The sequence below is a fragment of the Scardinius erythrophthalmus genome, assembly GCF_964197995.2.
Source record: "Scardinius erythrophthalmus genome assembly, chromosome: 21".
In the NCBI taxonomy this organism is placed as follows: Eukaryota; Metazoa; Chordata; class Actinopteri; order Cypriniformes; family Leuciscidae; genus Scardinius; species Scardinius erythrophthalmus.
In genome coordinates, this window is record NC_138241.1 from 35,241,066 (window position 1) to 35,268,688 (window position 27,623).

The 27,623-nt window shown below is 38.1% G+C and overlaps 2 protein-coding genes across 5 annotated transcripts in view; both read right to left on the bottom strand.

Moving 5' to 3' along the window:
* Positions 1–5,743, bottom strand: part of gng4 (G protein subunit gamma 4) — a 13,201-nt gene extending 7,458 nt beyond the window's left edge. Inside the window, exons 1-2 of the mRNA XM_081351930.1 lie at positions 5,305–5,743; positions 1,195–1,302 (exon numbers count right to left, since the gene is read on the bottom strand). Coding sequence (XP_081208056.1) covers positions 1,195–1,293 — 99 coding nt within the window. The 5' untranslated portion in view covers positions 1,294–1,302; positions 5,305–5,743. The remainder of the gene's footprint in view (positions 1–1,194; positions 1,303–5,304) is intronic.
* A 931-nt stretch (positions 5,744–6,674) lies between these two features.
* lyst (lysosomal trafficking regulator) overlaps positions 6,675–27,623 on the bottom strand; it is a 135,456-nt gene continuing 114,507 nt past the window's right edge. For all 4 annotated transcript variants that reach the window (XM_081351932.1, XM_081351931.1, XM_081351933.1 and 1 more), the window contains 14 exons: positions 27,300–27,544; positions 26,159–26,225; positions 25,577–25,733; positions 23,850–23,990; positions 23,080–23,297; positions 22,075–22,305; positions 20,225–20,414; positions 15,817–15,953; positions 14,009–14,107; positions 12,551–12,690; positions 11,544–11,641; positions 10,054–10,210; positions 9,380–9,451; positions 6,675–8,456 (listed from right to left, as the gene is read on the bottom strand). In XM_081351932.1, coding sequence (XP_081208058.1) covers positions 8,318–8,456; positions 9,380–9,451; positions 10,054–10,210; positions 11,544–11,641; positions 12,551–12,690; positions 14,009–14,107; positions 15,817–15,953; positions 20,225–20,414; positions 22,075–22,305; positions 23,080–23,297; positions 23,850–23,990; positions 25,577–25,733; positions 26,159–26,225; positions 27,300–27,544 — 2,091 coding nt within the window. In that variant the 3' untranslated portion in view covers positions 6,675–8,317. The remainder of the gene's footprint in view (positions 8,457–9,379; positions 9,452–10,053; positions 10,211–11,543; positions 11,642–12,550; positions 12,691–14,008; positions 14,108–15,816; positions 15,954–20,224; positions 20,415–22,074; positions 22,306–23,079; positions 23,298–23,849; positions 23,991–25,576; positions 25,734–26,158; positions 26,226–27,299; positions 27,545–27,623) is intronic.

Sequence of the window (27,623 nt, forward strand, 5' to 3'; positions counted from 1 at the left end):
TTATACCGTCAGCAAAACTGTATATACATAAACAAAAGTATGTAAACTTATCCCCAATCTTTAAGATGTTTATAGTGGAATTTGTTTGTTTTATGTCTTCTCTGAAACTATAAAATAAAAAATAAAAAGTCATTAACATGTTTAAAATATTATGATGTAATTTTCGGATCCCCTGTTCCCAGTTAATGCCACACTTTGTTATGCACTGTATGCTATGTTGGTTCTATCTTCATTAAATCTGCACTGTTAGTATGAGTGTTTTAGAGAGATGATGAAGAGAGTCTCTGATGCTTTCAAACATTGATCTGACACGTCAACGTCTGATTCAACCAATCACAAGAGTTTGGGGGCGGGACTATCTGTTGAAAACAATCACTGTTTCTGGCCACTTAACAGGCAACATGGAACATTAAGTGCACTCAAAAAATACTTCGCTAGTATTTGAGGTGCATATAAAATGTCCATGATGAACATTTGTCAGTCATACAGAAATGAAACCTGAATGCGTTTAAAACACACAATAACCAAGTTTATATATGTATATCAATCGATCTTTGTTTCAATCTCACATTGAACTAATTTCACAATTTGAACTAATTGAATATTGCTTGATCCACAGCACGCCATATTTTAACTATGTTCACTGTTTAACTGAATAAATGTAATTATTTTATGCGGATTCTAAGCAGAAGATTATTAGTTTGTTTATGCTGAAACTGTGTAATTTCCGAATCATGGAAATTTTATATGCAATTCAAATGCATACATTTTTAGTTTAGGCCTAAATATTTTTTGAGAGTATTTACTTTTTTTTCCCTTTAATTTGATGTATTTGATTTTGAAACAGGGTATTTCCAAAAAAATTATTCATCATTCATATTATTCATCAATAAATGATTGGATGGTGAAAAATAAGATGTTGCAATAACGTCAATTAAAAATAAAGTTGTGCTTTTTTTCACTGATCAATCGTTCACAGTTTGTTTGTGTTTATTGCATACCAGCTTCAAGACATAAATTGATTAATATTCAGCTAATAAAAATCCCAAAGCGTTCTGTACAACATGACAACTCCATAAAAGATTCTTTAGTTGTGTTTTCTCCCAGTTTTCCAGGGTCCATCTTACAAAGCAAGTCTTTCAATCATTCGCAAAGCAATAAAAGCATGAGGTCAGTTTAGTGTAAGATAAAGACCTTTATCCTGTCCATGCAGGCCTCCATCTTCAGCTGCTCCACGGCTTTCCGGGCCTGAGAGATGCTGGCGGTGCTGTTATTGGCCATGCCGTCCTTCATGATTGAGTCCTGCACACAGATCACATGACAGTCACAAACTCCAGCGATGGACCAGCACATTATCAACAGAATGGGAATACGGGATCTTGCATGAATGATATAGAAGGACCGTCTTCCCTATTGTGACGTATATACACGAGTGAAACGGCATTAACAAAGCCATTATGTTGAAGAGCTAGTTCACCCAAAAATGAAAATTATCCCATAATTAACTCATCCTCAAGCCATCCTAGGTGTATATGACCTTCTTCTTTCAGAGACACAATCAGAGTTATATTAAAAATATCCTGGCTCTTCCCAGCTTTATAATGGGAGAGAATGGTACCATAGATTTTGAAGGCCATAAAAGCACATCACGACGTGACCCCATGCACGACGAGCGACCTCTGACCCCACGCATGACGAGCGACCTCTGACCCCACGCATGACATGACGAGCGACCTCTGACCCCACGCTCGTCCACGCATGACGAGCGACCTCTGACCCCACACATGACGAGTCATGACGAGAGACCTCTGACCCCACGCATGACGAGCGACCTCTGACCCCACGCATGACGAGAGACCTCTGACCCCACGCATGACGAGCGACCTCTGACCCCACGCATGACGAGCGACCTCTGACCCCACACATGACGAGTGACCTCTGACCCCACACACGACGAGTGACCTCTGACCCCACGCATGACAAGAGACCTCTGACCCCACGCACGACGAGTGACCTCTGACCCCACGCACGACGAGTGACCTCTGACCCCACGCATAACGAGTGACCTCTGACCCCACGCATGACGAGTGACCTCTGACCCCACGCATGACGAGTGACCTCTGACCCCACGCATGAGAGACCTCTGACCCCACACATGACGAGTGACCTCTGACCCCACGCATGACGAGAGACCTCTGACCCCACGCATGACGAGTGACCTCTCACCCCATGCATGACGAGACCTCTGACCCCACGCATGACGAGAGACCTCTGACCCCACGCATGACGAGCGACCTCTGACCCCACGCATGACGAGAGACCTCTGACCCCACGCATGACGAGTGACCTCTCACCCCATGCATGACGAGACCTCTGACCCCACGCATGACGAGCGACCTCTGACCCCACGCATGACGAGCGACCTCTGACCCCACGCATGACGAGAGACCTCTGACCCCACGCATGACGAGTGACCTCTGACCCCACGCATGACGAGAGACCTCTGACCCCACGCATGACGAGTGACCTCTCACCCCATGCATGACGAGACCTCTGACCCCACGCATGACGAGCGACCTCTGACCCCACGCATGACGAGCGACCTCTGACCCCACGCATGACGAGAGACCTCTGACCCCACGCATGACGAGTGACCTCTGACCCCACGCATGACGAGCGACCTCTGACCCCACGCATGACGAGCGACCTCTGACCCCACGCATGACGAGAGACCTCTGACCCCACGCATGACGAGTGACCTCTGACCCCACGCATGACGAGTGACCTCTGACCCCACGCATGACGAGTGACCTCTGACCCCACGCATGACGAGAGACCTCTGACCCCACGCATGACGAGTGACCTCTGACCCCACGCATGACGAGCGACCTCTGACCCCACGCATGACGAGAGACCTCTGACCCCACGCATGACGAGTGACCTCTGACCCCACGCATGACGAGTGACCTCTGACCCCACGCATGACGAGTGACCTCTGACCCCACGCATGACGAGAGACCTCTGACCCCACGCATGACGAGTGACCTCTGACCCCACACATGACGAGTGTAAGATTAGGTGAGAGCTGACGCCTCTCACGGTTCAACAAACTCAAGCTCCTCCCACATTTCTCTTTCAAACGTGTGAGCGGTGTTTAGTTTTGCTCTGTCCTCTGCGCTTCCATGTTCGTCAATACGTCATGCGTCGGGTCAGAGGTCACTCTTCCGGACGTAACTGGAAGCCAGTGATAATAGTTTATAAAGTTATAAATATGAATATTTTCGCTTCAGAAGGCCTTTATTAACCCCTGGAGTCGTATGGATCACGGTCATGATGGATGATGCGCTTTTATGGCCTTCAAAATCTATGGTACCATTCACTCCCATTATAAAGCTGGAAAGATCCAGGATATTTTTGAATATAACTCTGATTGTGTTCGTCTGAAAGAAGAAAGTCTTATACACCTAGGATGGCTTGAGGGTGAGTAAATTATGGGATAATTTTCATTTTGGGTGAACTATCCCTTTAAGACTATGTCTTAAGTACTAGTATGAGCATCTAGCGTTAGTCAAGCGGCACGTTCGTTGACTACGTTTTTTTTATGTGACTTAAAACAGTTATGGACAGTCTTAAAGAAAAAATGTGATGAATAACTTGTAGAACTAGTCTTAGCAGTTTATGCAAATGTAGGGCGGGGCTTGATTTTGTCCGTGGGGGAATTGATTGGATGATTGTGGTTTGCTATTGGTGGATCTCATGTGAGTGACAGGTTGCCCCGCCCACATCATCAGAGAAGAGAAGTTATAAGAGGGAGGGGAAGTTAAGATGAAAGATTATGAGGCACAAACTGATGTGCATGAATAAACAATTTAGAATAAAAACCATAAAAAAATATTTTTGTGACTTTAATTTAAATGTAAACTACTTTACTGTAAGAGTCTCAATGTGACTGTATTTATGAATGACTGAATCTGAGCTGTGTTAATATATGAGGAACAGCACTTGTTCTCTGATCGTTGATTTATTATTCTTTTAATTCCATTCAAGCTTGAATGGAATGGAATTTCTTTTTTTCTTTTTTTAAATATCATGGTTTCCACAAAAATATGAAGCAGCACAACTGTTTTCAACATTAATAATAATCATAAATGTTTCTTGATCATCAAATCATCATATTAGAGTGATTTCTGAAGGATCATGTGACACTGAAGACTGGAGTAATGATCACAGGAATAAATTACACTTTACTGTATATTCACATAGAAAACAGCTGATTTAAACCGTAATAATATTTCAATGTGACTATTTTTACTGTATTTTTGATCAAATAAAAAAGCTCACTGACAGAAATAGAATAGACAGTAGAATAATCCCCGTCATTTTACACTTCCCTGATATTTCCAGGATTCCCATTCTGTGAAATGTTTTTTTTTTTGGGGGGGTTAAACAATCACATTTCCCATATAACAGCTCCAATTACACCTGTCAAAACAGGTCAGAGGAGCAGCTAAGAATCATAGAGGTTCATTTTGAAGTTACATGTATTATTTTCACAAATAAATCAGTAGACAGCAGTAAAGTGAATCTCAGCAGAACATGAGCTTCATAACAGCCCTTTTAACCCTCAGAGCATCATGTACATCTCCATACATTCATAATGATACAGTGCTGAATAAAGGCCAAACACAACCATTGCACTGGAACATGTGGGTTAATCTCAATACAGTAAATCATAATAAACCATTAAAGCTATTTAGCTTTCATATTTAATGCTTGTTATTTGTAGGCGACATGTGACAAAATCTAGAATCAGCAAAAACACACGCGGGTCGTGATGTTCCTCCATCCATCCATTCAAAGGCCATTCCATGGATTATCACAGAGCTCGTGAAGCTCATCACTGAACATCTGAATCTTCATCATAATCATTTCGATTATAAAGGCGGAATTCCAGCCGATGGAATCAAACGCCCAAGAGACTCGCGCGCGTCCATCTTTCGCTCTCACGCGCTTCTGGTCATTCCAGCATCATTCCCACATAAAAAAAGAAAAACATGTATCCATCCATACATACATCATCCCTCATCCCAAATCTACAACACGAGCGCGTTCATGTCGCTCGTACTATTGACCATGAGATAATTAAGCGAAACCGTTGCCCATAAACCCGCGGTCACGTCTGGAACGTTGGAATTGTTACAAATGTTGCACTCAAACGTTCCAAAAATTACGCAATTGAACATTCGAATCTACGTAACGAGCACAAATACCTGGCGAGGAACAGGAACGCGTGTTAACACCCACCTGAAGTGTGTCAGTGGTCAGACTTCAGTATGTGGCTCGACTCCACCCGAACGCGACGAGGAAAAACCCGCAACACACACCTCACACACACACGGTCACCGTCCGCTCGCGTGCATCCGCCGAACGCCGTCAAACGTCGAGTATTTCCCCGGTTTCTGCTCTGCTGGGTTGATTCGGTGTCGGTTCATGGGATGTGAGGAGGGGAACCTCGATGTGACGCACAAACGCGGCGCGCGCGAGGATGCAGGTGTCACTGCGCCTTTAAGAAATCAGACGGTTCGCTTCGCGCGCGTCCCCCGGTATCGGTGGACTGGACTGTTGTGTGTGTTATCAGATCAGATGTTTAGTATAGCTGGAGGATCACTAGGGCTCATTATTCTGCAGGGTGCATCCGAGGCACGTGAGGTTTCCCTGCTTAATGTGACATCACCGGGTCTCCCAGTCACCGGGATGACGTAACCGCCTTCAGAACACTCGCACTGTGACGTAACACAGATGTTAGGTGCGTGAAGATCTCTCGCAATTAGTCCCCTAATGTGTCTCACTTTCAAGATGATGTTAAGGTCTATATTAAACCCTTGTCTACCCCCTCCTGTAACAAAAAGACTGATAAAACATTTTTAATGTATGCTCGCTTTTTAATGTTTTTGTATAATCTTTATTTTATATGATTTTGTTTTGTGGCGAGGATTGTTATATTTATGCAATCGGTTTAATTAATATTTCCACATTTATTTATGTTGAATTTTTATATATTTTCTACTTTATTATTATTTTTCTCAATTCATGTTATATAATATTTGGCCGTCCCTGAACCTCAGGCTCTTTTATATTCTGTAAGTAAATGTTTAAATAAACTCTTGCAATTATTTTTTTAAAAACCAATAAAATAGACACACATGTAGTTGAGAACTCGCTAACTTTTATGAATAGAGTATAATAGAATAGAACTAGCATATAATGGAAGAGAATAGAACTGGTAAATGTAGAACAGAATAATTTAGAACACAACACCACAGAATAAAACTGAGCAATATAGAATATTAGGATCTGGTTCCATGTAGAATCTTTAAAATCCATGGAAACTTTCGATTACGCAAAAGGTTCTTTAGATCATTAAAATGTTCTAGGAATGGATCTCGTAAGAACTGTTGACTGGACGGTTCTTTGGGGAACCAGAAATGGTTCTACGGCATTGTTGCAAAACCTTTATTTTTAACATTGAACATGAGAAACAAGTGCAACAAACGGAATCAAAATTTCTTGAATATTTATATATATATATATATATATATATATATATATATATATATTATATAGTTGACATTTTATTACATATTTCATAAATACAAAAAATTAGAAATGTCCCAGCCAGGCCTTGGTGAACATATCAATCTTAATTTACATAAACCACTGTTAATTCAACATTCGACTGAAAACAATAAGCCTTTTCGTGATAGTTTTGTCAGACAGATTCACACATCTTGCTTCACAAACTCAGTGAACAACTCACACAATGACAGCAACATCAATCTCTTTCTGAGGGAACTGCAAACATGACAACACTGTGCACAATAATTAAGAGATATATGTATGTAATGCAAGCATGGAAAACAGATTTTATACATAAACGTAAGAAAACAAAACCATAAAACGAGCACATAACTCCGGGTGCTCAGTAAACACCGGATGATTCTCTCTAAATACCTTTCACTGAAGTGCTGGTGCTCTGGACTCACACTGAGAGAGAACGACTTCAGCGATACATGTGTCTGATACTTCTGAAAATAATGCAAAACAAAAAGGTGAAAGCATTCCCTTTCTGGTAAACACTCAAATGTAAGACAAGCTAATTAAATTAGTTGCAATGTAAGAGAAAATGCTTAAGAAAAAAAAGAAAAGAAACACAGAGAACGCTCTGATCATGTTCAGATACGCTCGTTTACTTCAACTCAGTTATTTCTCCTCCACATTTAAGGCTGACTGACACTTAAGACTTCGAGAGCATCGGTTTCCTCATGAAATTGTTTAGTGATATTGCTTTGCCTTTGTACAGTAATCAGGTTGTTTTTATTGCAACCAAAAAAAAAAAAAATCACCCATGAATTAGTGATTTGGTCCTAAAGGTATAGATCTGACTAAACTTTACATTGCATCTCCAATGATAGATAATGCTTGATCACAACATGCAATCATTTATAACACAACTGAACAGTATAGAACAGATTCAGAACGAAAGCATGTTTCTAATGAATTAATATGAATTTGATGCGCTTATTAACTGGCAACTGGGCCGTTTGGTTTGAGTTTGATAACAGAATAAATATTGTTATTTGAGGACGTCATGAGTGACGAACGACCATTCACTTGCACATCGTCACAGGATCGTCTGAAGTGCGTATTGGAATAAAGAGCGAGAAACATGTTTAGATGTGGCTTTCATCCTTGTTTGAGAATAAATATTTCAATGAAAAGTTTAACAAGGCATTGCGTGCACACATTCATTCTGCCACTGCATGCCGAAGTCTGGGAGAGAAATACCCCGCATGGATTACCGATGCAGACGCTAGTGTTTCGATGATCTCAGTCTGGTCTGGCTTCAAAAGCAGGATCTCTATTCTCAGGATAGCAGAGACGAGGGACATAATAATGAAGGAGGCCTTCAAACGTCGAGTCTTAGGAGGACCAGACTCTAGCAGCTTTCAAAAATCACGAACAAATACTACGACATGAATCATCAGTCAAACCAAACACAAAACAAACGAGGATAACGAAGAGAAGTGATCCGGTGGGAAAGGCCTGCGCTCGCTCCGCCTCACGACCCCCGACGCATGTATGGAAACACACTTTACACGCGCTTTATGATACAGTTGCTTATAGCACAGCATAAAGTGCCGTGCGTTTCCATGGCGGATCAGGGGGCGGATCCTGTGATGGTCATGGGCGGGGATTGTGCCTCTGGCTCCTCCTCTTTCGGGGTCAGCGGGGTCACTGGTTCTGCGGCACACGGGGATCAGCCTGCAGCGTAACTGCTGAGGAAAGAGTAAAACATGGGCAGCTTCATGCGCTGCTGGTCTCGTCGGCACCATGCGATCACCGTGCCCTCGCTGTTGGCCGTGTAAAGATGGTGTCCGTCACACGAGAACGTGAGACTGCGAGAGAAACATCATCAGGCACATGATCATCAGGAGCAAATTATGCACTTGCAATATCAGTCAAAAGTGTTTTGTTTTTGAAAGAAAACCAAGGCTGCATTTATTTGATCAGAAATACAGTAAAAATTGTGAAATATTTTTACCGTTTAAAATAGCGCTTTTCTATGTGAATATATAGTAAAGTGTAATGTCACATGATCCTTCAGAAATCATTCTAATATGAGGATTTGATGCTCAAGAAACATTTATGATTATTATCAATGTTGACAAAAAAAAAAAAAAAAGGTGATGCACTACCATTCAAAAGTTTGGGGTAAATAAGATTTAAATATAACAATAATAATCATGTTTTTTTTTTTTTTTTCAGCAAGGACTTATTAAATGGATCAAAAGTGACAGTAAAGAGATTTATAATGTTACAAAAGATTATATTTAAAATAAATGCTGTTCTTTTGGAATTTCGGTTCATTAAAGGATCCTAAAAAAATGTATCATGTTTCCAAAAAATGTTTAAGAACCATAATTAACAATTGAGCATCAATAATAATAGTTAATAATTAATAATTGCAAATCATAATATTAGAGTGATTTCTGAAGGATCATGTGACACTGAAGACTGGAGTAATGATGCTGAAAATTCAGCTTTGATCACAGGAGTAAATTACACTTTACTATATATTCACATAGAAAACACTTATTTTAAATTGTAATAATATTTCCCAATTTTTATTGTATTTTTGATCAAATAAATACAGCCTTGGTAAGCAGAAGAGATTTCTTTCATAAAATTAAAAAAAATATATATATTCTTAATTACTCTTTCCTGAATTCACCTCTGGTAGTGTATAGATGCACGTAACTTTTCTAATCATGATATAAGAACAAATCTGTGTGACGTCATATGATGTGCAAGTGTGTACCTTATGATAGGCCTGTTGGATTTCAGGAAGGTGATCTCTCTGACTGGCTTCAGGTCCCATGTGCTCCACAACCTGAGCGAGAACAAGGACGGAGTTATGATGACAGAGAAGAGGAAAGAAAAGCATTGATAAGAGTCTTAAAACACAATGCTAATAAATAATTAATAATAATAATATTGGTAACACTTTACAATACGGTTCGTTAGTTAACATTAGGTAACTACATTAGTTAGCATGAACTAATAGTGAACTGCACCTATACAGCATTTATTAATCTCTGTTAATGTTAATTTCAACATTTACTAATACTTTATTAAATCATGTTAACATTAGCTAATGCACTGTAAACTAACATGAGCAATCAATGAACAGCTGTACTTTTATTAACTAACATTAACAAAGGTTAATAGATTACTGTAACAAATGTATTGCTCATTGCTCAGTTAACATTAACTAATGAACCTTACTGTAAAATGTTATCATAATATTCAATAATATTGCACACAGGAAGTCCAAGTGATGTCACACAGGAAGTGTGAACTTTTGCATGCATGTGTGCAATTGTTCTGCTTCATCAAATGCAACCTTGTTTCCAAAGTTGCTTTAATTTACAGCATTTGGTCCCAAACCAGCTAAAAGTGTGTAGTTTGTGGGGTTTCGGGTGAGTCTTGTACCTGACCACACCGTTCTCCAGCCCGCCAGCGATCACGTTCACCGACACTCCCTCCGGCTGATTGGAGAACGCCACCGAACAGATGATCTCTCGACAGTGAACATGACCGATCAGATCTCCATTAATCGTCCACAGCCTCAGATCACTTCCTCCACCCACTGCACACACACAGAGAGGACGTCATTATACACACCGTACGATCAAACTCACCGTATAAGTGCGAAAATATAACACACCGGTGTTCTGCCAGATGAGAAGTTTATCTTTATATCTCTTTTAATTCCTTTTATAACTATGGGCGTTTTCACACCTGAGAGTCGCACCAAGGCCCGAACCAAAGTTCATGTTATGATACATTACATAAATTCGGTAAGTTTTGGTTTGGTTTCACATTGCAATTATGCGAGCGCACTAAAGAGCTTTACATGACGTACTTGCGTCGTGTCGTCATCATCTATGTGGGCTGCTTCTCGACATTGGTTTGTAAACGGACGTGAGTCTGACGGCGGGTAACTTTGACAAGACTGAATGAACAGACGCATATCGTTGCCACTATACTGTTATTATCACGCCATTACTCCCTGCAGCTCCAGCTATACTCCAGGCTAGTTCACATTCGCCAAATGAACGTCCTCGATGTGCGAACATTTTACGCAGGACAAATATATATATGTGTGTGTGTGTGTGTGTGTAAATATTCTTCTTCAGTTGTTTAGGCTACGCGGTAACCATCGGAACTTCCTGTAAATGTTCTGAAAGTCCGAACCATACAGAAAATGCGTTCACACTAGAAACGAACCAAACCTTTGTTCAGTTTGATCCGGACTGAGACTACCTCTTTTCGTCGGACCAAATTTCGTCTGTTTGATCCGGGCCGTGGTCTGAAGGAGGTTTCACACCTGTAATTTTCATTCGGACCAAACGGAAAAGTCCGAAAATCCGGACCAAACAAGATAGGTGTGAAAGGGTCCTAAATCATTTTTATATCGCTTTTAATTCCTTTTATAACGGTTTTAATTTTTGACCCAAACATGGGTTGAAAAAACCCAGCATTTTTTAGAGTTTCCTCATGAAACAAGGAATGACTGCAGAACTAGTCTAATGACAAAATCAGACTTGACCCTTGACCTCCAGCTGTTTCAAGCCCAGATTACTAGTTTCCATTTCTGTGATGATCTGGAGTTTCACGTAGTCATATTTCAAAATGAATATAAATGTGATAAAATGGATATAATGAATTAATATAAAATATGATATACTGTTTTTTTGCCCGTTTATTTATGCATCATCTCTTTTAATTCCTTTTATAACTGTTTTAATTTTCCTAGCTTTTATGTTGTGATTATTTCAATTCCTTTTTATGTAAAGCACTTTGAATTACCATAGTGTATGAAATGTGCTATATAAATAAACTTGCCTTGCCTACAATTTTTTTTTTTATGCTAATATATTTGTCTTAACTCCAGCAGCGTAACGGGTGTGTATTGTCACCTGAGTCACAGACTGTGGCGATGTCTCCTGTCGTCTCGCTGGCGGACACTGCGTTCACTGGACTCTTGTGACCCGTGAGACTCTGAACGTAACACAGCCTAACACAAGAAACCACAAACAAACACTCATTAGAGTCGCATTACTGTAATACAACACAGAAAATTGAATGCATTCTTTTTGAATGCATTCAATACTTGAATGTGGGTAAGTTTAATAAAAAAGCAACATTTTGAGCAAAAAGCAGGGTTTTTTTGTCAAAGACTTCGGATCAGATCCAGAACGATGATTAAAACACAGATGAAGTGGATCGAGTCCATCAACACCTCAAAGCTTCACAGTCCTGTTACTCGTCCTGGGTCGACATTTCATTCATAACATTAGGCAGTTTTGATTTAAATGCTGTTTAATTTTGATGATCATGTTATTTTACATGTAGCAATGCTTCTATTGCTTGTTTCTGCTTCTTCTTCTCCTGTGTTTTGATTAGGAGATTCTGAACTCTTTCAGTAGATGTGTAATAGCGCCCCCACTGTATACCAGTGAAAACATGGAAAGCCAGAAATTTCCGTCAATGGCAGGGAAAGAGTTAAGTAGAAAGACCGAAAATAGTATTTTCTTGTCAAACGTAATCCAATAATCATCTAAAAATACTTTTTATATTTTTATTTTACAGTGTACTTATGTTTGAGTATGTTTGCTCCTGAAATTTAATTTCATACTGTTGATTTTGATGTGTAAAAGTCTGAAGTTTTTGACTAATTTAAGTCTTTAATATCTTTTCTGCATCTACATTTGTTTAATATATCGTAATATGCATCCTAATAGAGTTGTCTACTAAACCTGGCATTGTATATTATGAATATCGTTGTCTCTCATTACAAATATCAATGACTAAACTGCTTTTGCTGCCCGTTGTTTTGAGTAAAAGTGTCTGCTAAATGCATGAATGTAATATACAAGGTTCATCCACATGGCTCTTCCAGGTTTATCATGACCCTGACACAAACCTGTTGAGGTCCCAGAGGATGCAGGTGCCGTCCCGACTCACGCTGATGAGGATGCTGTAGGGTTTGCAGACGAACAGGCCCGTGACCTCGTCCGTGTGACCGTACAGGTGAACCTGAGACTCCACCTCCATCTCTGTGGGCTGAAGAACACACGGAGAACGACTGTAACTGCAGATATCTCTCAGGGGTTTGGCTAATGGCCTCATTAGAGCACTGATAATGGCCTGAATGAGCTGAAAGAGCGCTTTAACAGATGATTCTGATCTGGTTTTATGGTTCAGGGTAAACAAACCACCACATGGCTGTATGTAAGGGTACAATCAATAAAAGCACTAAAACTGGTCAAAATGCAGGCAAGTAATTGGCTGATAATGCATATTAGTTGGGCTTATTAATCATTTAATACTTGTGCATTTTCAGATTATGGCTGTTGGTTGATAAACTGCCTTTTTTACATTTGGTCTCTGTTTTATTTGAATAAAAAGATCTGCTCATAAATATATACACACTAAATCACCTAAAAAATTTGTTAAAATAATTTCTATGGACCTTGACGATATCTGGTCTTGGAAAAGAGCAGCGTGAGCATTCTTCAGAGTATCTGCTTTTGCTGATCAAAAGAGTTTTTTTTTTTATTTCTCCTTTTTATCATCTACATCATCTTTATTTTACTATAAATGTTTTTAATTCTTTATTAAGCTTTACATAAACAGGGAACCATTAACAGCAATACGATTGAAACAAGACTTCACATTGCCTTCATTCCTGAATGTTATAAGTACACGTCATACATGTTGTACTGAATACGTAAATAAAGACATGTAAAACGTATGAATGCATAAACGTGAGGAAAGAGAAAAATAAATTAAATTAAATGACTAAATAAAATTAACTTGATAAGAATGCATTCAAATGATATCAATTGAAATTATAATCTTCGAAAAATCTTTCATTTTTTTTTTACAGTGTACTTATGTTTGAGGTCTAAGTTCTTTAAATTAAATAATCTATCATCATCATCTTTACTTTATTTTTTTATTCTTTTTTTAAGCTTTACATAAACAGGGAACCATTAACAGCAATACGATATCTTGAAACAAGACTTCACATTGCCTTCATTCCTGAATGTTATAAGAGAATGAGAAAAATAAATCAAATTAAATAAAATGAACTTGAAAAGAATGCATTCAAATGATATCAGCTGAAATACCTCTCCAAATGTCAGAAAGATTGGTTGAAACGAATAAGAGAAACAGGTTATCAATGAAAGCGCCGTCTGACGCCCAGACTTCAGCCCACCTGTGGGCCGCAGGAAATGTGTTTCTAGGGCAACCGGGAGATGACTAACAAGGCCACTACAAACACTGTGTGTGTGTGTGTGTGTGTAGGTGCTCTACAGGGAGTGATAATGGACGTGGGCGGCTGCGTGGGTGGGGGCATGTTGCCATGGTTACGCACCATGGTGGTGGTGAAGCGGTTGCTGTAGGCGGTAATGACTCCACACTTGCTGCCCGTAAACAGCTGACAACTGTCCGGCACCCAGGCACAACTCGACACCTGAGGAGAGACCAGAGAGACCCAGATCAGAGCGGACACGAGGAAACACACTCATGAAGAAGGGGACATTTTGATGACGTGATTACGTAAAGGGTGAATCTCACAAAACCCGTTAAGAACGAGCCTGGTGTCTCATATTTCACCCAAATCAGAAATTCTTTGGTTCTCTTCGCGTGTCGATCACTTGGCAAATTATTGCTTACGTTAATTGGTATACAAAAATACTATTTTCAATTTTTATATGAATTGTATATATAAACCAAAAGTTGTAATAAAAAATTGCACTACTGATCAAAGCCTTGGGGGGTCAGCAATGTAATTAATACATTGGTGCTCTTTGCGTGTCGATCAAAAATGACAGTTTTTCAATGACATGAATGTACTTTCGTTCACGAGTGAGAAGGTGGCTGGCCGCACATTGAATTTAGTACGACTAAGATGACGTGATTACGTAAAGGGTGAATCTAAAAAAAAAAACAGTAAGAACAAGCCTGGCACATATTTCACCCCAAAAAATAAAAAAATCCAAATAAAAACTACACTACAGTTCAAAGCCTTGGGGGGTGGGGTGGGGGGCAGGTTCTCTTCGCGTGTCGATCACTTGGCTAATTATTGCTTACATTAACTGGTATGCAAAAATGCACAAAAATTCTACTTTCAATTTTTATATGAAATGAAATGTATATATACACCAAAAATTGTAATAAATAATCGCACTAATGTTCAAAGCCTTGGGGGACGGGGGACAGGGGACGGTCAGCAATGTAATTAATACTTTGGTGCTCTTTGCGTGTCGATCAAAAATTACAAAAATTAATGTTTCGTCTTCTGATCTTTTGATTTAGGGGTCAAATATGACCTGTACATGTTTTTGTGTGCTATGCTTTGTCAGGTCATCTTTATTTCTATAGCATTTCTTTAAACAACACAGTTTGTTTCAAAGCAGCTTTACAGGGTAACAGGAATATAATGCATTTCGGATGTTGATTCAATTCCATTGTAAAGATCATCAATTATTAAATTAGATCAATTCCTCTATAAAGCAGTTCTGCAAAAAATGATGTCATCGTCCAGCTCAGTTCAGTTCTCATTCAACAGAGTCAGATCAATAATATTGTTGAATATTAAGATGTTTGGTAACACTTTACAATAAGGTTCATTAGTTAACATGAGCTAAGAATGAACAATACTTCCACAGCATTTACTAATCATAGTTAATATTAATTTTCAACATTCACTAATACGTTATTAAAATCAAAGGTTGCATTTGTTAACATTAGGTAATGCACTGTGAACTAACATGAACAATCAATGAACAGATTTATTATTATTAACTAACATTAACAAGGATGAATAAATACTGTAACAAATGTATTGCTCATTGTTAGTTCATGTTGGTAAATACATTAACTAAAGTTAACTAAAGAACCTTATTGTAAAATGTTACCATAATATTAAATAATATTGCACACAGGAAGTCCAAGCGATGTCACACAGGAAGTGAACTTTTGCATGCATGTGTGCAATTGTTCTGCTTCATCAAATTCAACCTGGTTTCCAAAGTGGCTTTAATTTACAGCATTTGGTCCCAAACCAGCTAAAAGTGTGTGCTGTACATATAACAGACGAGTGTACTGCCACATCACAAACTGAATCTGACAGCTGTCCAAGCGTAGCCGGCGTATGCTAGCGGTGTTTTCGGCTCTGACCTGGTGCAGCGGTGAGCACTGGATGAAGTTGATGGGCGGCTCGCTCTGTTTGCTCTTCAGACGCAGCATGTTGTCGGTGTAACCCCAGCTCAGGATAGCAGACCACTGTATGTCTGTGCTGTGCATGCTCCTTACACCTGACACACACACAGAGAAACACTTCATTTGTACTTTGAGCTAATTTTCTATGATGGCAAATGTAATTTCTTCAGGTACAATGAGAACTGTGTTCGTTGATGTGGATAATTGGGATAAAATACAGATGCAATAAAAGTACCAGGACAAAATCATATAGTTGGGCTGATTAATCATTCAATATTTGCACAGATTATGGCTGTTATGGTTGATAAACAGCCTTTTGTTTTTCACATCTGTTATTGACATCTGCTTGAATAAAAATATATGCTAATAAATGTATAAATGTGGATGTACACAATACATTTGGAATGCATCAGAAATTCAAGGAATCAGGCAAAATCAACAAAATCATTAAAAGTTCACACTTTTTTTTATTATAATTATCTTATTGAACTATCCCTAATTTAATTGAAGTTGTAATGCATTATTTTCACGAGGATAGAGATGTTGATAAGATAACTTCGGTACTGACATACTGACCGATGTCAGACTTGCTTTATATTTCTTGTCTAGGCTTATTGCGATTGAACGGTCAAATACACACATAATCATGTCTAAATGCCTGTTGATGGTTATGTCTTAAGGCGAGACACGGCAGGCAAAAACATTGGGTTTATTTTACTGGTCAATTTTGAGATTTTTGGATATTTGTCTTCAATAACATGTCTTCTTTCAGACTGTGGTGAAAAAAAGGCAGAAATACACATTTAGGTCTTTATTTTCCTACACTTTGTCTGTTTGCGTCTGTAGATTTCTCCTAAATTCAACAAAAGTTGCCGTTCTTAATCCTCCCGCTGCTCCGCGATCTCTGTCTGCTCCCTGTCATCACACACACCGCTGGAAAGCTCTCTCTCTCCTGTACAATGCTGACGGATCCAAATATGGTAATTTCCTTTTTATCAGCAACCAATTGTGAAAGTAAAAGGGCTGAATGCGCAATCTCATTGGCTGATGATAAATCTTTAAAACCCATTTTCTCAAAATGACTTTTCTCTCATTCTCCAAGTCCGAAATCTCCACTTCAGTAGCACCGATATACACCAAACTCTCCAGTCTTGTACCTAGTTATATTATGAAGACATTTACTGAGGGATTTGTAAATATATTATTTCTAACATTTATTCCAAAAAACATGGCGAAAATAATTTTAAGGCTATTGACAGTATATTCTGATTTACAGGATAACAAAAGTAGATATCCATAAATCCCTCGGTAATTTTTTCCCATCTAATATGTGACCCGATCTGGCGAAATGAGTCGGAAGTCGCAACGTTCCATTTTAAGATATGGGCCAAATATGTGGAAAAACAATGAAAATAATAGATTTAATTTATTTTTTTTTTTTTTTGCTAAATCTCAAAGAACAGACATTCAAAAATAATCTCCTAAAGTTTCGTAGTCCAGATAATTGAGTAAAGGTATTTAAATGACTATTAAAGTTTACAAAGTTTTACTAAATTCGCTCGAAATGCTTTTCTCAAATCCTCTCATCACCTCTGAGCATTTCCCGGGAATCCCCTCAAACTGTCTCTGCTCTCCAAATATGGTGTTTCACGTTGTATAGGACCAATCAAAAAGCTTAGAAATGTACACAAACGCTGATCATTTGTCAATGGGAAGCCCCGTTTCGACTGACCGGCACGCGATTGGTCCAGCCATTCTCCTGTCAGACTCGCAGCGCTCTGTGTAAACAAGCTAGCAGATCTCCTCAGAAAGATTAAATATTATTAATTTGAGAAATATCGCTGTCAAAAGAGAGCAAAGTTGCCAAAAAGTCGCCAAAAGCGTTGAACTCACTGGAGGCTTCTAACCTAAGCTGCTGGTTATCAAGAGTGGCTAAGGCTATCAGTGATTGTTTTGGATCTGGAGACGTGTCATCCTCTGATGACAGTGACAGCGAAAGTGACAGCCCTGTGGTATTTATCGTGTATGGATGTGAGTGAGTGCAATTATTCTGTGAGTGTATTTATCTGCAAGGAGAATCCATTACAATGTGTTTGATTTATTTTAACCCAATATTTAACTGTTGGTATCTCCGTTATGAATATGTTACACTGTTATTGTCAACTAGCCTACACAAAGATATGATTGCATAGGCTAACATAATTTTTTCTCTGTTTCCTTGTCTCTCTGCCTCTCTCACTTTCTCTCTCTCTCTCTCTCTCTCTCACACACACACACACACACACACACACACACACACCCTCTCTCAAGGAAAACTGTAGCACCTCTGTTCAATCTTTCTGATTTTAGTAAATGTTTGTAAAAGTGCCTTTGAAATTATGTATTCAAATAAAAACTTTAAAATAATTTGAGCTTCAGCATGGCATAATAGCATATATTAATGTCTTTGGTCAAATTAAGCTGTACAATAAATAGTTCATCCCTTTAAATGCAATGGATTTTGAAAGATATCAACAAAAAACGGGCAAAAAACTTTAAAAGCGATTTTCTCAGGTTTTCAGTTGGAAAAAGAGGGCAGACGACCATATTTCAAATGTATATATCTTTACAACCATTCAAGGTATGACTTTGACTAGGATATCATTTGAAAGCTTATGGTCTCCTCTTTCCATTAATACCAAAATCTCAATTTTGAAATTTGGGTCACTGTGACTCATTTTGCTGGATCAGGTCACATATGTGAACACAATGAAAAAATATTTCCGAGTTCACGCGCGTGATCATAGGTAACTAAACCTATACGTGTGAACTCGGCAATCGATTACTTTGGACTTCAACCGAAAACAGGATGTAAACAGGTATTTGCGCTGGCTTAAATAACATCATTTTTATACATATCTTTCACATCTACTGCAGTCAGATTCACCCGTGTTCACTCTGAAGGAATCACTCACATTTTCTGTGCACTTGTAATGACACATCAAGGATGTTAAGAGGCTAAAAGCAGGTTTAGTACTTGCCCCATTGAAGTCAACAGGGTGCAAATTTTAAAAATAGAATAACTCGGTGTAGGCAACACCGATTTTTGTCGCTGTTCTCTGTATTGACAGCACTCCAAATGTACAAAAAAATGAGCTCAATGTTAAAATTGACCGGAGTTCTCCTTTAAGTGAACAAACAGTTTGTGACGCGCGCCAGTATTGGATCGTTGCATTAGTGTAGGTCAAAACAGCGTTTTGTGTCGGTGTCGTTAATGTTAATCAAACGACAACTGTTTGTATCTGTATCTTTATTTATTCTATTGTTGTTTGTTTCTTATTTTATTATTGACTATTTAGCCTACTTAAATTCTTAATTACTTACAAAATTAACATTAAGCAAGTTTTTGTTTAGCTGTGGTTTGCTTGTAAGATTTTGGTCATATTGCCTACCTTAAGTGATCATGTTATTAAAGCTAGATAGTACAACGTTACACTAGCCTAGCAAGTTATCTAACAATTTTGAAAAAATATATTATTATTTCAGGTTTGCTAAGACACCGCACTCAATATCCCCCTTTTCGAGTCTGAAAAAACATTGTTTTAAAAGTTATAATAATATTTTATAATTTAAAAGTTATAATGTATCAGAATTTGGCAAATTAAAAAAGATTTATGCATTTTGTTTGTTATTTTGTGTCATTTATATGGTAAATGTGGTATCCTAATAATATTAGAAATGTTTTAAATTATCACCATCATTTTATCACAAAAAAAAATCATGAAATCCTAGTGGGACCGAGTTTTGCTGCTTCATGTTTTGTGGAAACCATGATGCATTTTTTTTTTTAAAGTCCACATGAAATCAAAATTGACCATATTTACTTTGTTTGCCTAAATTGATCGTTTTGTGGTGAACAATTCATCCATGCAAGTCAATCCACACAAAAAAATGTTTTGGCTTCGTAATCTTTAATCAAAATCTGAAAATGCCCCTCCCCTCTGCTTTGGAGGACCTTCCCTGATGACGTAGGTTTGAGGACTTGGGTTGGGAAACGCTTAACCACTCCCCTCAAACCATTAGTCTGCTATGAGCTATGAGAAAAGTCGTTTGCAACTTCCGGTTCACGCGGACTTTAAGATTGAAAGTTTTTTTCAGAATTTGTTTAAAATAGAAATATTTTGCATCATTATAAATGTCTTCAATTTAATGCGTCCATGATGAATAACATACTAATTAAAAAAAAAAAAAAAAATTATATATAGAGGTGACCCCAAACTTTTGAACGTCACTGTATATAAGGTCTATAATTGTATGTCTATATGAATGATGAGGCAGTTTCTCGTGTGTGTGTGTGTGTGTGTGTGTGTGTGTGTGTCTCCTCCACCTTGCTCCTTGCTGTAGATCATCATGAGGCAGAACTTGCGGGAGAGGCCGCAGATGGCTCGTGTGGGCAGCGCCAGCAGGGACCCGAAGCGTTCGCCGTGAGGTTGGCTGAAACACACCACGGGGTCCGGAGCACTGGGGGATCCCACGTACTCGCCCCATTTCAAGCCCTTTATCCACGGCAGAGGACTCTGGAAATCACAGGAGAGGATTAAAGGCTGTAAAAGATCATTTGGGATTCATGCTGTAAAGCGGTCGACCAATCACAACAGACTCTGACCAATCAGAGCGGAGTCGACTCTCGGAAAGGAGGGGGTTAGAGAGATCGAATCTTCGAATGAACCGGTTTCTCGCTCTTTGATGAACTTTGAGGTGATGTATTTTATGAGAAAATGAACATTTTCTTGACCTTGGATGCATGTAGGACTGCCTACTAATCGTTAGTCGACTAGAAGAGGCTTGGTCGGCCAACATTTTATTAGTTATTTAGTCACAGAAAAAAAAACTCCACAGGAAGTGGCGAAATCACGCGGTCCATGAAGGACAGATGATCGTTAACGGCAGGAAATCCAAACATTCATCAACCTCAAATATGGCTTATCACTTGAAACATGTAAGTAGTAGCAACTTTACAAGTCAGTGTATACTTGCCTCACAGACATGAGAAATCTATGGAAAGCTTGAAATGTTTATTTTTAAATGGATCAATCCGAATGGAAAATAAATATTCTCAGATTATGTAATCTGTATGAAACATCCACTACTGCGGAGATGACGAGTCAGCCTTGTCGACGTAATCTCTGCAGCCGAAAATATCAGCAATAAATAATTATAATGTTTTGACAGTCTTCCTTTCATAATCATTACGTTTGCCGGTGCGCAGTGGCAAGGTTTATGCGTGCGTTTGAGCACTGATTAGGCTATGTAATATATAGGCAATTAATGCTGTCAAATCACTAGTTAATTTGGCGTGTTACTGTTTACTCAGTTTGCTGGGGAAGTTCGTGTAAGCCAAATCTGCGCAGATTTAGTGCAAATACTCGTGAGTCATCATGATACATTAATTACAGCGTATTACACAGAATCTGCGCATATCTGGCTTACTTGAACACACACGTCACTACGCAACATATAACGGCGCGATTGATCATTTGCATTGAAGCAATAGCGAAGAGTAAAAAGCATTTGGTTAACAGAAAAGACAATGCTATTTTACAACATCCTAATTTTTTTTTTAATGTTCTTAGTTTGTACTGTATAAATCCACCTAAAACACATTTTTGGTGATGAGGATGAAAGAGGAAGGGAGGAGATGGCTGGATGACAGGATTTTTTTTTAATAAAAAAATTAATGTGTAAAATCTGTGATGTAGTTAATATGTTTTTTTTGTTTTTTGCTTTTTTTGGCTAGTAGAAGTTCTGAATGGCCAGTAACTGAAACATTTTGTAGCCAAAGAGGCCGGTGAGTGAAAAAGTTAATTTCAAACCCTGCATGTAAACCTATTGTAGGAGACTCTAAAACAAAACTAGGAACCTTAAAAATAGCATAACAGGGTCACTTTAATATCATCCTCAAGCTATTTAATGTCAAACTGCACAATAATTTCCGCACCGGGTAGGTGGAGTCTTTGGGCTGTAGTAACTGGGCTGTAATTAGTCGACTAATCGATTAAATGAACGACTACTAGTCGACTAGAAAGATCTTTAGTTGAAGGCAGCCCAAGATGCATGTAAACGTATTGTAGAAAACTCTAAAACAAAACTAGGTACCTTAAAAATAGCATAACGGGGCACTTTAATATCATCCTTAAGCTATTTAATGTCAAACCGCAGTGTGTGTGTGTGCTGTACCGGGTAGGTGGAGTCTTTGGGTTGTTCCCGGCTCTCTCGGAAAGCCAGCTGCACCAGGAGGCCCATGGCTGCCGGCAGTTCTGCATCCGAGAGGAGTTTGGTTCCCGCTCGGGTGATGTGGGAGGCGTTGAACAGCTGTCTGGGAGTTTGGCCGTACGTCTTGATCATAGTTTCCAGAGCCCGACGCTGTACAGGGTCTTCAACAGCAGAAACGTCCATGCCAAAGTAAGTCTAAAGAGAGAGGGATAGGAAAAATCTGATTTATCTACAGATGCTAGTTAACAGACTGAAGCGTAAATCCGATGTGAGTTTATCAATCTCTGATAGATTTGAGAAATCGAAAGAGCAAAGACAGCCGATCCACAATAATGCTGATACATACAATAATGTTAAAAAGTTTTAGGTCAGAAATATTTTTGTAAAGAAATTAATATTTTTATTCAGCAAGGATGCATTAAATTGATCAAACGTGACAGTAAAGACATTTATAAATCTTTTCCAAATAAATGCTGTTCTTTTTAAACTTTGTATTCATAAAAGAAACCTGAAAAATAAATGTATCACAGTTTCCACAAAAATATTGATTGTTTTCAATAATCATAAATGTTTCTTGAGCATCAAATCATATTAGAATGATTTCTGAAGGATCATGTGACACTGAAGACTGGAGTAATGATGCTGAAAATTCAGCTTTGAGCACAGGAATAAATTACATTATACTATATTTTCACATAGAAAATAGCTATTTTAAATTGTAATAATATTCCAGTGTTTTTACTGTATTTTTGATCAAATATGCAGCCTTGGTGAGCTTTTTACAAAAACATTAAAAAAAGTACCCATTGAATGGTGGTGGTCCTAAAATAAGCTTAATTTCTTTTAAGCACAATATAATTTTTTTGTGGCTGAACATGTTTTTGACAGGCTTTGTTTTTTTAAAAAGATCAAAAGATGTAAAATATCAGTGTGAAGTGTGCTAAAGCTGTACGTAATAAGGGATCGTACTGCAGGATGAAAGACATTGATGGCGTGGACTGCAGCTTTGCCCTTTTGCTTGAGCCCGAACACCAGGTCAATCCACTGGCAGAGCGTCTGGGAGACTTGATCCGATTCCAGAGCCTGTCTGTGTATGAGGATGAAGAGTCGCGGGTCGTTCCTGGCCCAGGGCGGCAGATTCACGTGGTTCACCCGCTCGCTGTTCTGCCGCACGCCAAAGTCAAAACCTGCCAGAGGGGAGAGCGGGAAATACCACGCTAACATTAGCAAGCTGTTTTTAATATGATTCTTGAATGTTTTACATGAATAGTCATTGGTTATATCTAGGTTACCCTCATCCTTCCCTTGTGTCCTGTAAAAACATTTTTTGTCCAGAAAGCTTATTTTATTTCATTTGAATAATATTTTTTTGCTATTTTTTATTTTATTTACCTTTAAATTCCTATATTTAATCAATAAATAATAAATAGTAATTTAAGCACATTACTCACATTCTTTCAACTTAAATTCAAAATAACTCACAATTTCATACATAAACCTTTTAATTTAGCTCAAAATATCTTTTAAATTAAATTTTTAATTTTAAATATTAAATTTTTTTGTGTATTCGAGGTTAAAGTGTGACAAAATAAAAAAAAATAAATAAAAAAAATTTGACCCATGGGGAAGGATGAAGGTTAAAGGTTATGTTCTTTTTTTGATTGTGACAGACATTTCCTTCATGAGAAGTTGGATGCTGGATGCTAGAAGAAGAAAACCAGGTGTAAAAGAGCGTCCACCTTCTCTGTTGACCAGAAACTCGGGCAGGTAGAAGAACTCTGGGATGAGCTCTTTGACATCCGTCATGGACTCGAAGGACGACAGACGCCACGTGGTGTTCATGGAGTGAAACGTTCGGTCGGGAATATCAAAGCTCTGGTCTGCGAGACACACAAAACCTTTCATTAGTTTCTTGTGCTACCTAATATGGATAAACCAACTGAACTAAAAATAGCCGGAGAAAGAAGGAAAGAGGCTGGATGAAAGGCCTGATCATCTTTCTGAGGCTAATGCATGTAGCGTGAGACTTCAGAAAGACCCTTTTCAATGACAGCCTTTAAAAGCATCACACTGACATGTTTGAAGATGTCGCTGCAAACGCAGGTGCTGTTAAATATTAAAAACGTGGCGATGCTGAATCATAATTGAAGAGGGTGATGTTGCAAAAACCTCAACGAGTTATGAACAGACAACAGATCATCATTCAGGGTTTTATAAGAGGTGGTTGCATTAGATTTTTAAGTATTTGATTTTTATGTTCTGGAGCTTCTGCTTTCTTGAATATGCAAATCATGAACATTTACATAATAAGGTACGAAATGTCGTGTTGAAGGATGCTAGCACAGTGATTTTCCATGTATTAAAAGGTTTTAGTAAGAATATGCATATTAATATTGCTATTCATTAACCCTGTAAAGCCTGACATATGAAATAATAGTCAGGAAAAAAGATTAATGAGAAGTTTATTGATTAGATAAAATCTAAAAAGAAATCATTTGCATATGTTTTTTTAATTAAGCATCATATTTGATATACAACAGACTTCAATGAAAACGCATTCATGCTATTTAGTGCAGATGCTAATGTTCATATGGTCAAAAAGTGATGATATTCTTATGCATATAATGTAAATCTATGAGATCTGTATAACAGTATAGCAGATACAGACATAAAATGCATATAAATATCAATATCTGCCAATAATCGGTCTTAATAAGATGATATTTAAATATTGCTTAGTTTTATGATCAAGGCTCTGTATTTTTAAAACATATAATGCAATGCGATACAATGATGATTGAAAGATGAACTAATAAATCTTCTTCAAAAGCCTGATGATCATATTTGACACTCAAATTTTATCATGATTTTTCTAAAAAAAAAAAAAAAAAAAAGATTTCTGGATAATCAAGTAACCGGAAGTTGGTTCAGTGCAGTAAATGTTCATTTTTAAATATTATTAACAATATCAAAGTTATTCTTACGTTTACTTGATAAAAATCAGATTTGACAGCAGAAAGACACGTGAAGCTCGAGCTGAAGGAGGACGTTTGTGCAATTATACTAAAAGACTTTTACTTTATAAAACAGTCTAAAATATCAATCAAAGTTTGAAAGCATAAAAAGCGAAGCAAAGTTTGATCATGTTAATCAATTAGAAGCCATAGAAATTTGCATATTAAATGACACAATACAACAACAACAACAACATTTATTTATAAAGCACATTTAAACACAATATAGATTGATCCAAAGTGTTGTACATAGTACAAAGCAGGTCTACACTATCAAAAAGCAACAAGCAGTAGGCTTTGATAATTCAATATATTAATTCAATTATTAAACATCCTTTGTTGAGTTCACATACTGAAGAATGGCATTTTTTACTTTTACATTCAATACTTTTGAATCTGCTTGGTCAAAGGGCTGAATGATTTTGAAAACTTTGATAAAAGTTTGAACTGACCTTGATAGGCCAGAAACATCTTGGTGAAGGGCGGCAGCCGGACCAGAAAGTGCAGCACGGTGCCGCTGTTGGAGTAGTGAGAGCCGTAGTGATACGGCTGGACGGGCGGCATGGGGTCGTCCTCTCGCTTGCCCTTCTTAAACTCCTCTTCCAGATACTGCGGAGGACATCAATAGTTAGTTACACTCACACACACCTAATGACATCAGCTGTAAACATATACGCTCTAAAAGAAATATGGATACAGAGTGTAGAAACCGTGCCATCTTCTGTCAGCTGTCTTCTAAGGTAGCATACTGAAATGGTGTCTCATAAGTGATTAATGCATGGGAGACTTGATTTATGGTATTGCTAAGCTGAAATTTTCCTTTTCTGCAAAGGACACTTGTGATTTTAAGAATTTAGCCAGATGAAAATGTCTTAGAAGGCATCATAATGTGCTGCTGGGAAAGCCCTTCGTGCCGGGCCTGCGCCTGTGATGCCTATGTAGACAGTTCACCAGATTTTGGACCAGAGCCACAGTGTGATTGGTTAACAGACGCTGGTGTAAACAGGAATTAAAGCCCTGCAGTGCTGCCGTACCCTGTAATTGTCCACATAACGGTCTTCCTTCTCTTTAGACTGCACTGCGATGGGTTTGCTGAGGCTCCTGTTACATCAAAAAGAAAAACACAAAGGAAAAATCATCATTTGCATACATGTCTATAATATATATACTGTATATAAGGTCAACAGTTCAGAATAATTAATTTTTTAAAAATTTTTTAAAAGAATCTTAAGTCCACCAAGGCTGGATTATGTGAATATATAGTAAAGTGTAATTTGTTCCTGTGATCAAAGCTGAATTTTCAGCATCATTACTCCAGTCTTCAGTGTCACATGATCCTTCAGAAATCATTCTAATATGATGATTTGATGCTCAAGAAACATTTATGATTATTATCAGTGTTGAAAACAGTCGTGTTGCATCATATTTAAGTGGAAACCGTGATACACTACCGTTAATTTTTTTTTTCATTCAGCAAGGATGCATTAAATTGATCAAAAGTTACAGTAAAGGCATATAATGTTACAAAAGATTTATATTTCAAATAAATGCTGTTCTTTTAAACTTTCTGTTCATCAAAGAATCCTGAAAAATAAAATGCATCACAGTTTCAACCAGAAATCAGTTGATGCCGATGATCTTAAAACGATCAGCTAATTCAATTCGATTCCCGATTCGACTCAATGAATATAGATTTGATACAAATCCTATATTTATTTAAAAAAAAAACGGTGTACATACGTTTTTTTAATTAATAAGTGGTTAATTAATAAAAGGAAATTAAGAGCCACAAACCTGTATATTAAACTCTTTTTATTTTAGGTACACTTGGGTACTTTAAAACCCAACTTCAAATGCATACAATGAATAGACCGGATTTTGATGCAAGATGAAAAATTGATAGACAAGTCAGAACAGTCGCATGCCTTGATCAATCAGGATCAGGTTATTTTATGTTTAAGATAAAACACACATAAAATCTCACAGCATAAGTTGTAACATGGAGACTGCAAGGCTATAAACAGTGTAGGAAAACTAATACTGGCTTTTGGGTGATGGATAAATAAATATGGGAAAAAATCGATTTGGGCCTTTAAGAACCGATTTTGAATCGACTATATATATAAAAAATAAATAAAAAAGATTAATCGAAAAAATTGATGATTGGGGTCTGACCTGTAAATGGAGGCCTCCTGCAGGTCCAGAGTCTCACTGATGTAGTCTCTCAGGATGAAGGGGAAGACGGGATACTGCATGAGGTCGTTGAAGGAGCGGCCCGCGTGCTTGTTGAGATGAGTGAGGTACTCAAAGTTGGTGATCTGTCCTGAGCTCCACAGGTGCGTGAGGGCCGTGATGTTGCCGTACTCCAGCAGGTTGGGCAGGTCTGAGGTCAGGATGTTGTGGTAGACGTCATCACGAAACTGAGACGGAACAAACAGGAAGTTACGGTTGGGCAAAATTCTGAATTATGGAATTGGGTCTCTTTCAAATCATGAGTGG